Consider the following 16,840-nt stretch of genomic DNA (forward strand, 5'->3'; position numbering starts at 1 on the left):
AAATTAAAAATGAAATTCGTATGAAATGATCTAACTTTTTCTTTTTTTTGTTTTTTGGGTGTGAAATGTCCAACTTGCGGTATTCGAAATGAGGTGTGTATTGATTGTCTCAATCTATCCATCCATGTAGTAACTGTAAGTAAGAAAGGAACGGAGAGGAAAGGAGGCCCGAACCCAACCCGAGCCCGAACGAATCAATCCATAGAAACATTTCTTTGGCATTACCCCCACAGCCACAGTCAGACAGTCGGTCTCTCCCTCTCGCCGTCTTCCTTCTTCCACCCGTAACTCGTTTTTGGATTCGCTCGCTGTTGTTTCTAATCTCTGCCGGCCGGCCGTGATTTCCCTCTCCAAGTTCCAATGGACCCTATCAAGAAGCGCAAGCTCGACGAAAATGGCGCCGTCCCCGGGGACCCAGGCCCCTTCAACACCCTCGTGCTCACCGCCGAAGATGCCCGCAAGATCCTCGAGCCCTTCACTCACGACCAGCTTCTGGAAATCGTACAGAACGCCATCATCCACCACCCCGACGTCCTCGCCACCGTCCGATCGCTTGCCGATCGCGACGTGACCCAGAGGAAGCTATTTGTCCGCGGCCTCGGCTGGGAAACAACCACGGAGAAGCTCCGAGCCGTCTTCTCGTCCTACGGCGAGTTGGACGAGGCCATCGTCATACTCGACAAGGTCACGGGGAAGTCCAAAGGCTACGGATTCGTCACTTTCAAGCACGTCGACGGTGCCATCGTTGCCCTCAAGGAGCCCAGCAAGAAAATTGACGGCCGGATGACGGTTACGCAGCTCGCCGCCGCCGGTATCTCCGGTGGAGGCGGCGGCGGCGGCGGTTCTGGCGGCGGAGGAATTAGTAATCCCGTGGATGCGTCGACGAGGAAGATTTATGTGGCCAATGTTCCGTACGACATGACGGCGGAGAGGCTGCTCCATCACTTTGGTATGTACGGTGAGATAGAAGAAGGGCCCTTAGGGTTTGATAAGGCCACTGGGAAATCAAAGGGTTTTGCTTTGTTTGTTTACAAGACTCCTGAGGCTGCCCGGTCCAGTTTAGTGGACCCAATCAAGAATATCGATGGGCACCAATTGAACTGTAAGCTGGCTATTGATGGGAAGAGAGGGAGGCCTCCGGTGGGGATGCAGGGAGGCGCCCAGGCTAATGGGGGGGATGGCATGCTGGGTGGGCATTACGGTGCTGGAGGTGGTCCAGGGCCGAATATGGCTGTTGGTGGTGGGTTTGGCTCTGGGATTGGTGGTCCTTATGGTGGTGGTTCTAGTTTTGCCGGGCCGCCTGTAGGGCAGGCTTATGGTGGACTAGGTACTGGCGCAGGTGGAGGTGGAAGTGGAAGTGGAAGTGGAAGTGGATTGTATGGTGGTCTAGGTAGTGGTGTAGGCGGAGGTGGCAGTGGATTGGGTGCCGGTGCTGGAGTTGGAATTGGATTGAGTGCTGGGGGTGGGAAAGGTGGGGTGGCTGGTGGTGGAATGAGTGGTGCAGGGCGTGGGTATGGTTTGCCGCCTAGCTCCGCCGGGATGGGTTCTGGAGGTTATTCACAGGGCGCACGCTATAGTTTATCATCTGGCGGCTATCAAGGCCAGCACAATCAACCGGCAGGAGGATTACCAACACGTAGAGTTCCTCCAGGTGGAGCCGCCTACCAGGGGATGCCTCCTTATTACTGAGGTACTTTACTTTTCCTTTTCTTTTGGCTTTTGTTAATAATATTGATTGATTTGTTTGCTTCTATACTAATTTTTGCTATACTTATCTGGGGCCATTATGTTAATAATGGCATTCATAGGGATTCTTCGGCATCCATGTTTATCTGCTCGATATGACTCCTATCTTGATGTTTTATTTTTGCTTTATGACTTATTTACATGTTGCTATTTTGTGTCTGCTTATCTATTTTCATAAAGGTTGGATTGGTGTCTTAGCTTGGAAGTAGCTCTAGTACTGTGGTTTGGATTTCTAATTTGCATTTTGCTATTTGTGATCTGTAGAGCACAAGTTTATGTGTTAATATTGTTTGTATAGTTGTCTCATGATGGCACAAGCTGATTAAGAGAAATGGTTCTTGAACTCAAGTTACGGAACAGTTAATGTAGTTTTGCAAACAATATACATAATGGAACAATCTAATCTGATCCCAAAATGGTAGTAGATTAATTAACCCAATCTACTCAGTATCTGAGTCTAATCTAAATATGTCTCTTACCCCCTCAAAAGCTAAAAGAATATATGTTTCCTGCCCCCCAACTTTGGATAGACGTTGCACAATTGAGTTGTTAGTTCCTATCTGCTATTGTAGGACATGCATGCGCTCAATCCCACCTTCCACTTTTCATCAATGATTTTTTTTTTTTTTCTTCACGCTGTATATGTTTGCATCCAATATTGATGGCTTATTTGTCTTCGCTACTGATAAACACTAGCTTACTTTTCCTCTTATCCAAAAATGTTTTGAAGTCAAGAGTAGTTCACACATTCCTTGAATAGTGGCTTACAATCCAGATTTTTTGTTGATAACCTAACGACAACATTTTGCTTCTTACTGTTCCTTGTTACCGAGTGTTCTGATAAGAGAGTGCTGTGCTGTGTAGTTGATCTTCCATCCATCAATACACTTGTGGTTCAGATCAGTAGGAGTTGAAAGCAGATACCTTTGCTTTGTTTGTTTCCATAATAGAAGTGGTGCATTTTGATGTGATAAATTGATTATCTGTGACCTCAGTGCAAAATGAAATAAGTTGTGTACTGGAAAAACAATCCCTACAGGGCAGTTCCTAGCTTTTTATGGATCCTATGATGAATAGAAAACAAGGACCTCTTGAAATAAGTGAACAAAGAAAAATCAAGAATATTTTTCAGATGTGAAATTCTGTTTATTTTACCCTCCATCCCACCTCTTGTAGATATGATAATTTAGTTAAAATATAATTAGTAAATAATTAAAAAGTGTATTAGTATAAATTATTATTATATAATATAAATTACTATTATTTAAAGTAAGATAGCTAATTAATTTAATAAGATTTAAAAATCAGTGATTATGAAATTTAAAATGCTATGAAAGTGTATAATCATTTTTCCTAAACAGAAAGGAAAGGACAAAAATAGAAATAGTGAAAATAAAGATGAGACGGGAGGAGTATTATTTTTTATTAAAATGTCACAGCATCCATATTCTGTGCCTGTGTTTGTGGCTGTTAGATTTGTTGATTCCTTGGTTTACTGTATGTCCATGTCTTGTTCCAACTGATATATGTGTTACTATTCTTAAAATCCACTGACCAATTGCAAGGCCCCTGCATAATTACCCTAAGTGCACTGTTCCCTGTTACAGTTTTGCTTGCACAAAGAATTTGCTTCCATACGTAGGTATGTAGAGTTTCTCTATGTGTATTTGGCAAATTTCATACAAGCTTCATATGTTATGGCTCAAAAGTCAAAAGACTCAAAACTATTATTAACATTGTAAAACAGAATGTGTTGTTTATCTGGAATTTGGTAAGTTAGCATCATACTCTGTTTACTTATTTGTTTGTGTAGTGTTTTGATATTAATCATAGAGTTTTTTCTTTAGGTTTTTTGATTAACAATGAACATGAATGGGCCTTGATAATTTAAGAATTTTCCTGTGATGTTTTATCTACTAATGAGAAATGAACTTATCGTCTAGTAGTTTATTTTGTTTAGATTGGCAAACCCACACTTGAATTCTTAATTCCTTTGTGTTAGCGGGGATTTGATGAAGCTGAATTATAGTTAATGATATAAAGTTGATGTAGTATATCTTTTGTGTACTTCAAGCTGTCTGCTTCAATATGTTTCGAGGCAGTGTCATTTATCATGAGGTTCATTTCTTAATTTGCTGGCTGTTTGGTGGTTCTTACTTAATATCCCTTTAGATGTTGCCACACACACTGACACAAGTCATTTCTCAGAACTTCATTTACAGTGTTGTGGATTTGAATATTTATTCACATGCTTGACAATGGCATAATGATTGTTTGCTGTTTTAATTCTCTGAACCTTTGAATCTTTTATTTCATGTTATAGGGATGAAAAATTCATGTTCTCAGTATTTTCCTTCCTTGACGGTTTTCCTGCTTTGAGCTTCTAAATTTCTGCCTTGGTTCGTTTCTTTTGAGTGTCCTTCTTTTGCACTAAATTCTGTTCATGCATATTTAGACGCATTCGAGATAACTTCTGTATTGTCATTAACAGTCCGGGGTCTTGAAATTGCCCAATCAATGCTTCCTAGAGGTTTCCAGCTTATCTGTTTTGACTTACCATATGCTTGTGACATGCATGTAATGAACATGTGGTATGTAGTTACAATAGAAACCAATCTTGTTATAGCTTAAAGTACTACATCTTTATATGGATGCTCTGTCATGAATATATCTAACTGTAAGAATTATATCCCTTTGAAATTCATGTTTTATATTTTCTGGAAACTAATCGATCTATATAATTTTACCACCACAATGTTGCTACAAAGTTTCTTGTCACTTAAATGTCAGTCTTTCGTTGCATATTTATTTCTCTGCCCTTTTTTATGCCTCTTGAACAATTTTAGCTTTTAGAATAGTTCCTGTTCTTCCACTTTCCCCAGAAATTATTACTTTGGCTGTTTGTTTCTTGTGTGTGTTCCCTTATCTGGATATATATGTTCTGTTGGTTGAATGTGGAATTATGTAGTAAGTGGTGAATGGATTTTTTTTGTTCAGCTTTCTGACCAGCTCGTTGGTGCTGTAGCTTAGTGGTTCTGGTGATTTTGCAGGCAATGTGAACCCTGGCTTGATGATTTTGATTTGCTGTGTCTTTGGCCTCTTCACTTCATCTACTCCTTATGATGTGACTCTGATTTTGCTGTTGGTTAAAGTAAGATTATTTATTTTTATGGGAAATGCTTTAGGGAGGGGGATGGGCGTGCGGGTTGGGGGTTGAGGAAAGAGGACGATTAGTACTTTAAACTTCCTAAAAAGTGCTTGCATGCCTCTCCACTCTTGTGTATGCAAAACCATGACATGTTTTCACATATCGAATGTTTCTTTTGAGTGTTAAGTTTTGCTATTTCTTAGCTTTGATGTTTGTTTCTTGTGTGTTTTGGCAGACCCTACTCTCTGCCCTTGGTTTTTGGTGTTTGTTATTCATATTGTGTAATTATTAACCAAATATGGCCATCATCTGGTGCATTGTTCAGTTGTTAAGAGATTTTATTGTTTTATAGTTAACTTTATATTCACTTGTATTTTGTTGAGTTGATTGTTGTTTGCTTATACATGCTGCTTGTTGAGTCCCTGTGGATTTTGTGTCTTTTTTGCTAATTTTTGCCTTTAAGTTAATGCATTCCGTGGCCTATTATTCACTATGGGTTGTAGGGTTGTGGAAAAAGGTGTGAAACCATAATTTGACATTCATGGATCTGTGTTTGTGTAATTTGGTATGTCGCCTCAAATTGAAGTCAATGGAATGAGGCCTTGTAGATTGTTTACTTGAAGAAGTTTTTACCCGTAAGTTATGTGGTCTTCTTTGAATAGTATGCTTCCCATAAGAAAGTACTTAACCAGTAATCTCAATCACCAAGGCAAAAAATCTAGCAGCACTGCCGCCGCTGCTGTGATTGCCAAAGTTGATGTTGTGTGGGGAATTGAAGAATTTTCAGCACGCATTTATGGCTGTGCACAATGTTATGAACCACCGCTAGTAGACACTTTTACCACTGAGCCCTTTATAGGAGTCCTGGAGTTGAAGAACTTCTAAGGTAGGTCTGTTAGGCTGGTTCATAGATGTAGATTTGATACTTTGGAACTTTTAAGCAGTTATAGGATCAGGTCAGAACCGACCTAAGTCAGAAGTTGAAGATTAAGGCCTCGGAGGAAATGGGTTCATGCAATTGCTGAGGCTTTATTTTTTAATAATGTAAGAAAATTGTTTTAGGAATTTCTACTGCTCTTCCCTATGTTTTTATGTCTATGAAAATCTGTTTTTGTTTTCTAGGATTTACTAGGGTAGTATAATTATTCGCCTAATTATGTAATTATGATTGGATTAATTATACAATAATATATGATGACATTAAGCATAAAGTGAGTATTCATACAATAGTGTGCAGTGTGTTCTTGTTCTGGTAGACATATATTCTGGATGAGCAATAATAATACATGTTAGGTTCATGGAAAATTGCAGGCTTGGGAGTTTTGGGGGGTCTGAAATTGTGGGTTTGGTGTTGGTGTGATTCTAGGCACGACAGACAATTCATTCTGTAAGCATATATGCGTATTTTGGAATCATCCATGTATTGGTTAATATGATGTGAGTATGTATGTACATATACCTTTGGTTGAGAGAGAGCTAGCTAGCTCATCCAATCCAAATAGTTGTTTTTTGTGCAAGTAAATTATATGTTGGTTTTGTAGAAATCAAACCAAACTTGCAGCTCGTTTGTGTGCCCTTCCCTCCTTGCTATTACTGATAGATAGATAGATAGATAGATACCATGATGACTGACTGAAGAATTTGTTTTTAAATTTAGTTGAGCATGCTTTTGTTGTTGGCTTGTTGCTGTGTATGTGTGTATTGTTTACTGTCATCAGAGGTGCTGCAGGTTTATGAATGAATGAATGAATGAGTGGGTGGCTGCATCCATACCATCATTCTCATTCAAAGGAATTCGATCAATGTATCTTTGTACTCCGCATTCAATAACAGCACTGCTTGCTTGCTTGCTTATGTTGTGTGATGTAGTTGAATTTGTTGCTGCTATGCCTATGCATTTGCTTATTTGTTAGTCGGTGGTCTGATGTACTTGAATGAATGTTCAATCTCTCTCAGCTGCTAAACTTAAACCATCATCATATTATTAGATCAAACAAAGCATCACACCTAGTTGGTTACTACTCTGCACCAAATAATTCCCATGATGCCCAAAGTACAATTTACTCGAGAGTGAATGCTTATTTATTTTATTTGTCATGTCAAAAGTAATTTTACTTTTGCTAGATGAAATTAAATACAGTCTGAAGGATGGATACACGAGATATGTACATTAAAGCATGATGATTTCATTGATATTTATTTGTCACTAAAATTATGCACTCTCTTTTATTCAAATCTATTTATAATAAACAATTTTGTTCTTTCATAATTTTATTATTCTTATACTTAATTTATCATTATTATTTTACTGCTCAATATTTTTTATAATATTTCACTTTAGTTTTTATCTAAATTATTATATTTTAGTCGTCCTATTCAATAAAACTTATATAATTTTACTGACCGATAAGTACTTGCTGTTTATGCAAAATTGCAAGTAATAAGATCTATTAGTCTTGGTGCTCAACCAGAGGAGTAGTATTTATGCAAATAATAAGATAAACTATTATTCTTTACTTTAATAATTATAAATAAATTTATAACTATACTGCCAAAAAACATCTTATATATTTAATTATGTTTTTTGTATTATTCATATTTTTTTAAAGATATTATTTTTAAACTTATTATTTATTTTAAATGCTATAGGGGTCAATTTGATATTATAACTTATACAAGGGTATTTATTGAATGAGCAAATGTTATAAGGAGCAAACTGGAAATTCACGTCGATACTTGCCTAAAAGCTCAAGGAGAAGGATCAAGGCATTTTTTCCTTTTTCTGATATGCATTGTTGAAATATCTTTGATTTTCGGAAGAAACCACCGCGATGAATTTCTCGAGGAATTCCGCTGGATTCTGCAGAATCAATGGTGCTTCCTGCAGCAGGATGCTGGGAGTTACATCCAGGTTTGAATTGATTGGCGTAATTCATTAGTTGAATGATTGGAGTGGAGGAGGAGGAGGATCGGTTGCATCGCTGCATACGTTCGTTGGTGATGAGGATAATCTTTGCTTTAGGTTTTAGGAGGTTGGAGGAGCGGACGCCATCCGAGAAATTCGGAAACCTTTGGTGCGTTTTTTTCTGTCAAGTATATTGAACATGATCGATAATGATTTTTGTCAACAACCTGTGCTTCTTCTACTCACTATTTCTTTCCAAAAATTCCCTCCTGCGGAATGATGAATGGAACAGGCGATTGCGCGATCGATTTTAAGAGGCGTTACTATGAATTGCTTTAACTATGGCATCTTGTGTTTGTAGTTCCGAGCCGGCGCCCGCTACGGAGTTAGATATTCCGCCAGATAGCGGATGGATCGGCTCTCGTCTGTCTCTTCTTATGGAGCTCAATCCGTTTGTCTCTAGTTTCGCGGTCTTCTGTATCGATCGCACACTCGGCGCTAATGCTGATTTGGGCGCCATGTTGATACCTACGCTAAGGTACAATACTTTTCCTTTCTTGGAGTGCTGTTTGTGATTCTGGATTCATCTTTGTTTTAGTTAATTTCTCGTTATTTGGTGTTTGACTAGGGTTTTTGTTTGGTCTTTTAGAATTTCTCTCATCGTGTATCTAGTTGAGTAACTTCATAGTGAATTATCTGTATGTTGCTAAAGTTAGTATAGCTGAGTTTCCCTAGAATTATTCTGTTGATCGTTATATTTTTCTCAACTTGTGATTGCTAGAAAGGATGAACTTTCGTGTTGGTGGTGTAGATTGGGTTTGTATGTTATTTCCTTCTGCTGTCTACCTGATGTGGTGACTTCTGCCTTCTGACCATTGTGTAGTTGCTGATATGCAAAGGAGAAACCACTAAGACTGTCTTTGAAGAGTTCAGAGGGTGTGAAGGATTGGCCATTTGATGCCATACATCACTTGTATCAATTTACAGAAAATGATAGCGGTAAACAAACAGTCAGTTTGTTGTTGAATTGGTATTTGGTTGATAAGTAGGACCCTTGAAGACTGCAGTGGCTTTGGTATCTCAGTGGCACCTAGGATCGGAAACTTGCACACAGTTTGATGTTTAACTAATGGTGAAGTAATGGCCGAGGGTGTGTAGTTGAAGCTGTTTAACCATCCTTTGGCATGCTTGAGCTTGAAGGTTCGATCTGGATGCTTGTGTGAAAAAATAATAACAGTAAAAAACTAATTGTGAAGTAATGGAGTGTGAACATTTATTTCAGTGGCACCTTGGCTCAAGCCCAATGATGAAGATCACTGGGTTGGGGCCACTTCACATATTGAGATACATATGTGGGTGGGTGCCTACAAGATATCCTGTCGGCTGTCTTGAATAGGATTGTCCACACTTTTTTGGTCTGGAGTTTTTGAGGTAAAGTGCAAGTATTGGCCTGACTAATCCAAAGGAAGCAACACTATATGGCATGCATAAGGCCCGTAATGCCTAACATATAATGGAAGGTGGAAAGAATAGACTTCCTTCAAGGCTTCAAGTCCTCAAAAGTGAATCTTCTTGCTTGGATCAGACTTAACTTTTCAGTATTTCAACAGGTACGTGGATCCTGTGACTCTAGTTTGTTATTCTTTCTGGGATTTTTTTACATGCAATGGCCTCTTTAGGATGAGCACTCTCAGGGATTCCTTTACTGTCATTGCCAATCTAACCGAGTAAAATGTCGTCTCTACCTGGATGAATGCATGCAGAAGTGTACAATTTTTGCATGCCATCTACTACTATTGTTGAGTCTGGGATGCATGCATACAAGTATGAACCAATGTGGGTTAAAGGGTTAGCAGCCGTGTAAATTCAACTGGGCCACGCAACTGCTGCTCTGATATACAACAAGAGGCGATAATCATTATCATAGAACAGAACGTAACTGTTGGTGTGGCCACACTTGATGAGTGTCAAAACACTTAAGACAACAATCCCGTTTTACTTGCAGCAGATTATGCATGGTAGCCTAGCTAGGTTCATTATATTTAATAATCTCCTAACTCATCCATTACATTAACAATTGCTTGCGTGTTTGTTTACTTCGTGTAGGTACCTACATACATACCTGCAATGGGTGGCCACTTATGTTCGCAGGCATGGTATTATGTACACTGCAATCTGATAAATAATACTACCAACTTTTAACTTTTATAGTTGGGTGATGATGGGCAATCATTCGGATGGAAGAAGGGATGCTTCGAAACACTAGTGCGTGCAAGGTTAGAGAAGTCTTTCTTGACTTTAAATCCGCTGTGCGGGAATTCTCCCCCCAGCAAGAATTTGTTTGTTTCTGCTTCTCACTCTCCCTCTCTCTCTCTCGTTATTTAGCAAAAGCTAATGCATGGCTGGCTGGAGGGGCACAGACGGTGCTACCCTCTCACTCACCATTTTTCCTATTTATTGTTGTGCATTTTGTTTAATTGTGTGGGGGGATAAAGAGACATGTCAATGACAACCAAGTTTTCCAGTTCAAAAATATTTCAGATAACAACATTCCATCGTCAATATGCAATGCACTCCAGGAAGCCAACAACATTCCTTCCCTAAACAACTAGCCCAAATTTAAAATTAAAATAATAATAATAATAAGAGATTTAAAAAAGAAACAAAAACAAAAAAGGGTGTAAAACCAGTAAAAGAGGTTTTACCGAACTGCATTTACCTTTGCAAGTCTGCTGCCGTGGTGTCCTCTCCAACTCTACCACAAAAACTTTTCAACTGCAAGGAAAATCTGTGAGAAGGTACTACTAGTAGGCAGGCAGAGACTTATAAGAGCTGCTGTATCCTAACTATCCATCTATCTGTATCTGTACACCACTGATGTTTACCACCGCCACTCGCTCAGTCCAACTCTCACTCAGTCCAACCCCCGCAACGCAACCTGTAGGGGGTGAGGGTGGGGGTGGGGGTTTTCCATCAGAATCTTCAACACCACTCTGCAACTTATGGGACTAGAAATACGATGGAGAAGAGATCGTATCGCAATTTGCTACTCTTGCTGGCTGTATTCCACCACCACCACCACCATCATTCTTTGTCCTCAGAGCCAATCCATTCTGTTTTATAAATTTTTCCTAACAAAGGAAAATCTCCCTCAAAACATTATAATAGTCAAGGTTCAAATGATGGCAAGAATCAAAGCCCCCAACGTCATACACATAACACCATCAATAAAAGATGATGCCACCCCTTTCCAGGCATAGCCAATGGCCGGCCGCAGCCGATGACAGTCGTTGGTTGGAGAAAACATATTGCATGTCCTGCAATTGACACAATTAATAATATGTAGTTCGGCAAAATGAAGCTACAAAAATCTCAGATCCAGGATGAAGTTTTGACAAAATGAAGCTACAAAAAACTCAGATTCACCCTTCTATTCCAGTTCTTGCAATAACAAATGAGACAAAGACAAATGACCACAAGAAGCTTATGTTATCGTTTGGTGCACACACCACAAACATTTAGAATAAAAAATCCTCCAGAGTCCATTCCAGTACTAATCTTAGGCGGGTTATAAAATAAATGTACTATTTTTGCCTTGTTTTCCCTTTCTGGATTGAGCAACTACTTTGAGAAAATACCAATGCTGACTAAGAGCAGATGGCACAGAAAAGGTTTTCTTAAACTTCCCTCTTTGACCCTCAACGCTAACTATTGTGCGCTTCATGCAGAAGATAATAGGTGAGTCAACCATCAAAAGTTCACTTAAACTTTACAACACAATAAATCACTACATGTACCAAATTCCACATAAAAAATCATAATACTACTTACTAGAACATAAGAAGGGTCAGGAAACTATGGAACAAATGCGGCGAGATATGAACTTGCAAGCAAATATTTTTTATGCTCTGGGCTGACCGGAAACATGCTGAAGGAATGATTATGCTAGAATAAATCATAAATGCAGAGTGACTGAATCTTTGTTGTACCTAATCATACTCCTTTCATGCCCTAGGAGATTGCCCTGCATCTGATCCATCTGCAGATGAACTGTCACTATCTGAATCTGTAAGTCATCAAAAAAGGCAGTCAAACAGAAGTTGCACCGACTTTAAAACGCACAAGAAGACAGCAAACAACCAACCTAATACAGGAAAATGAAAAGTCTAAGGCAGGACACTATCAACACTATGCAAGAAATAGGCTATCAACTTGGACACACATAAAGCAGTGAAAGATGCATGAGGAAAATAGCAATCACCAGTTGAAGATGATCCAGAATCGCTACTTGAACTGCTTGAACTGCTGGACCTACTTCTGTCGTAACCCTGCTTGTCACCATCAGCAGGAGCAATACTCTTTTCTAGACGTTTGAAAAAGAAAAAACCCATACACCAGGCATAAATGATTCGATATAACTGCGGAACTCTTTAGTTTGAAATGAGAACACAAGCAAAAAGCTAATTAACACCTGCTCCACCCCGGGTCTGGGCTTCTGCTGCAGCTGGAGTTATGTTCTGCAACATGGATAATATATAAATAAGTGAATTCTGCAACAAGAAATATCTTAGAATGTGAAGTAATATATATATATATATTGCTCTCACAGTTAATCCGGCATTTTGTTTAGCTGCCATCCTCGCTTGAAGAGCAAGTTCAGCTTTCCTCTTGTTCTTGCTCAAACTCTTTTTGTAGTTGGTCACAAACCTATCAAGCTCCCACAAAGTCTCTGCGTCAACCCGGTCAATGTCCACCTCAATCTCATCATCGTGTTGAGAGAGCGCCGTGTTCCTCTTCTTAATGATCTGAACAATCGCATCAAGCTTCTCAGAAGGTAAGCCCTGAAGGTTTGTGCTCAGTCTTTGCTTCTCATCATAAGTCATATCCCTTTTGTCGGGATCCTTTGCTTTAGGTTTCTTTGGAGCCGGAGCCCTGCCAACATGAGGCCGTTGAATTTTGAGATCTGAAGGCATAGGTAATGCCGGCTCCAGTCTATCAATATTCCTGATCGGATGCGCAGCAGGAGCATACAGAGGACCAGAAGCAGCAGGAGGAGCTGAAATATAGGTTTGTGCACTTAGTGAAGCAGGGACAAAACCAGGATTAGGAGGACCAGCAACCACAGCTGATGTAAAGGGAGAATGCGCAGCAGTCTTTCTGAAAGAGGGAGTGGACAATCCTCCGTCCTGATAAATAGGGTGTTTCCAACTACGAGCATTCTCAGTCTCTATAATTGCCCATCTCTCTTCAAAGATTTGAAGCAATTGCTCAGCCATTACATGGACATCCTGTCCCTTTGGATTATAGGTCATGGCATTATCAAACACAAGTCTGACATCCTCTGCGAACTCCCTAGGGGACTTGTACCAATTTTGAGCCAATCTCGTCTTAATCGTACCCAAATCCATGGGATGTTTAATGATGTCATGATAATCAAACAACCCCAAGGCCTGAGCATCCACTGGTTCATTAAAAACCCACCCATATTTGTGTTTCATCAGCCGTTGCAATAAGCTGCTACAGCTCTTAAAAACCTGATTTCGATTCCTATCAAACCCAAAACCAAATGCAGGTCCTGTTTCACCATTATGTTTCCTCCCATTGTTTGCCTTTAACCTCTTGTTGCTCTCAGAAGGCAATCTGTCCTTCCCCAAAAGAAACTCAGAGTTTCGGTAATATTGATTTGCCTTTGGAGTTCGCTTCTCCTTCTCAAAAAAATCACTGCCAAGGTGATTGTTTTCCATTACCATAACACTGAGCTGTCTACTATACGGTCTAGGCTCCAAGTTTCGAGAACCACCAACATCTGAATTAACTCTTGGTAAACTGGTGGGCCTGGTTTCCTCGTGCCCCATATTAATTGCTTCTGAATTCATTTTCAACAAATACCTTCTGTCGACTACATTGTTTTCTTGCATGTGCTGAGGTTGGGATTTGGGTTGGGGTTGACCATACCCAGAAATATCAGTTCCCCCAGCACCTATTAAATTGCTAGGGCTAATAATATCACTGCCTCTATTCTGAGTAGAGTATGCAGCCGATTGATGCTCATTGGAGTCAAGCTCTACAAACAGCTTCCTAACTTGATCAAGCTCGCACTCTAGCTGGTCTCTGAAATTCCTAATGTCATTCTTCGAAGTTGCTTTACATAAATTAAACCTAATCCTATCGTGAATTTTAGAAACCACCAGAGGCCTCAGAATGCCATTGCCTTCAGGAACTTGAGGTGAACCCATAATCTCATCTCCATCATTTTTCGCCTCATCACAGTAGGGTGGTTGTGGTGTGGTGACTTCTCTGCTATCATCCATTCTATCACTTTCACGGGACAACAAGGATTTATCTCTAGTGTTTTCATTCTCGTCCCCACTCCCCAGGAGTATCTCATTTGCAGTTAAATGGGGCAAAGGGCTTTGCAAATTCTGAGCCTCGTTGCTCTTGGGAGGTGAATTTGATAAATTCTGACACTCACTGCTTTTTGACGTCGATGAATTCCCAAGATGATTCTGCTGCTCTGCAATAGGGCCACGGCTTCCTTCTTCAACTGCTCCAGTCTGAGTAGAATGACCGTTGTACTCAGACCGTTCTTCTTGCATCTGTTGGAGAGCAGAGGCTCCATCGTTTACTGATAACTGACGCGATAGACACTCTTCCTGACGTTGCTGCAAGCCTTCATCCGTGGTCACATCTTGGGCCGCTTTAGGAGACACCTGGGCAACATCATCTCCCTCCGCTCTCCCAGAAACCACCGTCTCCACAGCACCACCATTTGCAGACACCGACTCACAGTTGTTAGGAGCAACCGAGTTTGAAGCAGTAGTAAAACCCTCCACGAGGGCAGCACCAGCACCGGGAACAGTTGTGGAAGTGGAATCCTCGTTGATATGTGGAGACGGGGTCAGGGCGGTGGAGGAAGGTTTATCATCGACGGAAACGGCGTTACCGTTGCCGTTGCAGGCTTTCGGGGATTTCTTCTTGTGGCTCCTTCGCGTGTAAACTTTCCTATCTTCTGGCCACCGGAATCTCGTTCTCGAATTCAAATCCTCATTAGAATCCCCAAATGCCCCCGAAGCCATACATGTAATCCCCAATCACCCCACAAGAACCCCTAGGACTTGACGACCCCGAGAAATCTAGGGTTTCAAAAACCCTAAAATTAGACGCCAAATTCCAATCGAACAATATCGACGACCACGACAGCCGATAAACGCAACAAAACCCTATCTATCTCAATCCAATCGGAAAGCCACTACACTTTCAGACGCTCGTATATATATATAGATATGCGTGTGTTCTATCTCTACAGACGCACACACCCAGATTCAACGTCGAACGATGCAACCCAAAAAAAAAAAAGAATCAGGAAAACGGACGGATATGAAATGTTGGCGATCTGAAAAACAAATCTCAAAGAAACAGATACATCAGAAAAGAAAAACAGGAATTAAATTAACGAATTCTAGGGTTTGAATAAGGAGAAGAAGGGTAAAAGAGGGAGGGGCGGGGTGGGGGTGTGTTCTTGGATCCGAACTCCACTCAGTCCTCTCTTTCTCTCTCTAGGAACCAATTTTTGATTTGATTTTTCTGCTTTCTCTCACTAACTAAATCCCGTGCGGCCCAGTCAGTACTTACCCACTCCAGCGCATCGGTTTTAATCGCACGCGCTTGGCGCCATTCATTCAAAGGCGGTGAGGCGCCGGCTCATGGTGGCGCGTGGACAGCCCTATTTAGCATTGGTTCATGTGCGCACGCGGCGTGGGTCTTACTGCCACGTGTGTGACTTCTTTGCTACTGTCCCGCTTTGTTGTCTTGTTTTTTTAAGTCTTAATTTACCATTTTAAATGACGTTTTTCATTAAACAAGTACACTATATTGTTATCATTGAGATTGTATATTTTAAAAGATCAATTGTGTATCTCATGATTTCTGATATATTTAATTTTAATTGTCTATAATTTTTATATCTTAACCATTTATATTGAGCGTGTTTGGTTAGGTGCATAAAAAATTCTTGTATGCACAGATTATATGGTCCCGGCGGGGCTCGAACCCGCGACCTTCGGCTCATAAGACCAACGCTCTAACCAACTGAGCTACGGGACCTTTTTATTAGTATCATTAAAAATAGTTTATTAATTTTATAACTTAGTATTCATTTATAATAAATAAAATTATTCACCCAAAAATAATAATCAATTTATTATTATTTTATATTCATTACATCGTATTTTTATCATTTTTTATAATATCTTTATTTTATCTTTTATCTACCTAATTTTATAGTAAAATAGTATTAGGGAGCGTTTGGTACATAGAAATGGAATTGAGTAGAGAATGAGAATTAATTCTCTTGTTTGATAAAATAGAGAATTGATTTGAGAAATCTAAAAAAGAATGCAGATACATGAATGAACAAACAAAAATAAATGATTAACACGATAAAAAGAGAATTTTAACGAATGAGAATTCATGAAAAATATTTTTGGTAAATTTTTTTTAAAAAAATTATAAATTATATACGATGTTTTTTAAGATTATATTTTAGTACAATTTCTTAAAATGTCGTAAAAATTAAATACTTTAAAAATAAATTAAGTTTGTTTTTTTGTAAAATTAAAATAATATAATTTTTAAAAAATTATAAAAATTAAATAGTACAAAAAATTTTAAAAATTAAAAAAAATATATACTGCAACATCATTTCTCTGCGTATGGGAGAAAAATAAAAACAGAGAAATTGAAATAATTTATTTCTCAAGTTCCATTTCTCTTTACTCAAACAAACAAGAGAAATGATACCATTTCCATTTCTCTGGCCTTATTTCTCTGTACCAAACACAACCTTATAATATTTCTTTACCTCATTTCTCTGTACCAAACACAACCTTATAATTTTAATAAGAAATTAAATCAAAATATCCTAAAGTATTTCAATCGTTTTAAAATATATCATTATGTTTTGTAAGTTTAATTCTACCTCAAGCCTCTTCAATATTTTATAGTCCTTTATCCAATTGAAATTTTATTCAAAATTTTCTTTG

General features: G+C 39.2%; 2 protein-coding genes and 1 non-coding gene across 18 annotated transcripts; 1 reads left to right on the forward strand and 2 right to left on the reverse strand.

Annotated features, from left to right (window-relative positions):
• Positions 1-148: 148 nt before the first annotated feature.
• Positions 149-10,650, forward strand: LOC127254223 (UBP1-associated protein 2C-like). 16 transcript variants are annotated; one of them, XR_007839435.1, is made up of 6 exons: positions 149-1,690; positions 7,715-7,968; positions 8,161-8,337; positions 8,683-9,817; positions 9,906-10,075; positions 10,185-10,650. XR_007839435.1 is itself a non-coding variant. In XM_051279217.1 (2 exons), the coding sequence occupies exon 1, from the start codon at positions 361-363 to the stop codon at positions 1,687-1,689; it is 1,329 nt and encodes a 442-aa protein (XP_051135174.1). In that variant the 5' UTR covers positions 149-360; the 3' UTR covers position 1,690; positions 7,604-7,706. The 16 variants fall into 16 exon arrangements, 9 of the variants coding, with proteins under 9 accessions (XP_051135174.1, XP_051135170.1, XP_051135169.1 ...); XR_007839432.1 differs by having other exon boundaries at positions 8,683-9,409; positions 9,479-9,817; positions 9,906-10,650; XR_007839433.1 differs by having other exon boundaries at positions 8,683-9,409; positions 9,563-9,817; positions 9,906-10,650.
• A 290-nt stretch (positions 10,651-10,940) lies between these two features.
• LOC127254222 (transcription factor GTE4-like) lies at positions 10,941-15,407 on the reverse strand. Its single transcript, XM_051279207.1, has 5 exons — positions 12,407-15,407; positions 12,271-12,316; positions 12,061-12,162; positions 11,789-11,865; positions 10,941-11,116 (listed from the first exon to the last, which is right to left on the reverse strand). The coding sequence occupies exons 1-4, from the start codon at positions 14,873-14,875 to the stop codon at positions 11,804-11,806; spliced, it is 2,679 nt and encodes an 892-aa protein (XP_051135164.1). The 5' UTR covers positions 14,876-15,407; the 3' UTR covers positions 10,941-11,116; positions 11,789-11,803.
• A 421-nt stretch (positions 15,408-15,828) lies between these two features.
• On the reverse strand, positions 15,829-15,902 carry TRNAI-UAU (transfer RNA isoleucine (anticodon UAU)). The gene has a single exon. It is a non-coding gene; the product is annotated as a tRNA-Ile (tRNA).
• Positions 15,903-16,840: the final 938 nt, after the last annotated feature.

Source organism: Andrographis paniculata, unplaced genomic scaffold (assembly GCF_009805555.1).
Source record: "Andrographis paniculata isolate CXL003 unplaced genomic scaffold, ASM980555v1 Contig52END, whole genome shotgun sequence".
In the NCBI taxonomy this organism is placed as follows: Eukaryota; Viridiplantae; Streptophyta; class Magnoliopsida; order Lamiales; family Acanthaceae; genus Andrographis; species Andrographis paniculata.

What these genes read in the sequence shown, in the direction of transcription:
- LOC127254223 (XM_051279217.1), top strand. Translation starts at nt 361, where the DNA reads ATGGACCCTATCAAGAAGCGCAAGCTCGACGAAAATGGCGCCGTCCCC.
- LOC127254222 (XM_051279207.1), bottom strand. Translation starts at nt 14,875, where the DNA reads ATGGCTTCGGGGGCATTTGGGGATTCTAATGAGGATTTGAATTCGAGA. An exon ending in AACAAAATGCCGGATTAACT is followed by an intron (nt 12,317 to 12,406) that starts GTGAGAGCAATA and finishes TCCATGTTGCAG; the next exon opens with AACATAACTCCAGCTGCAGC. An exon ending in CCAGACCCGGGGTGGAGCAG is followed by an intron (nt 12,163 to 12,270) that starts GTGTTAATTAGC and finishes TCAAACGTCTAG; the next exon opens with AAAAGAGTATTGCTCCTGCT.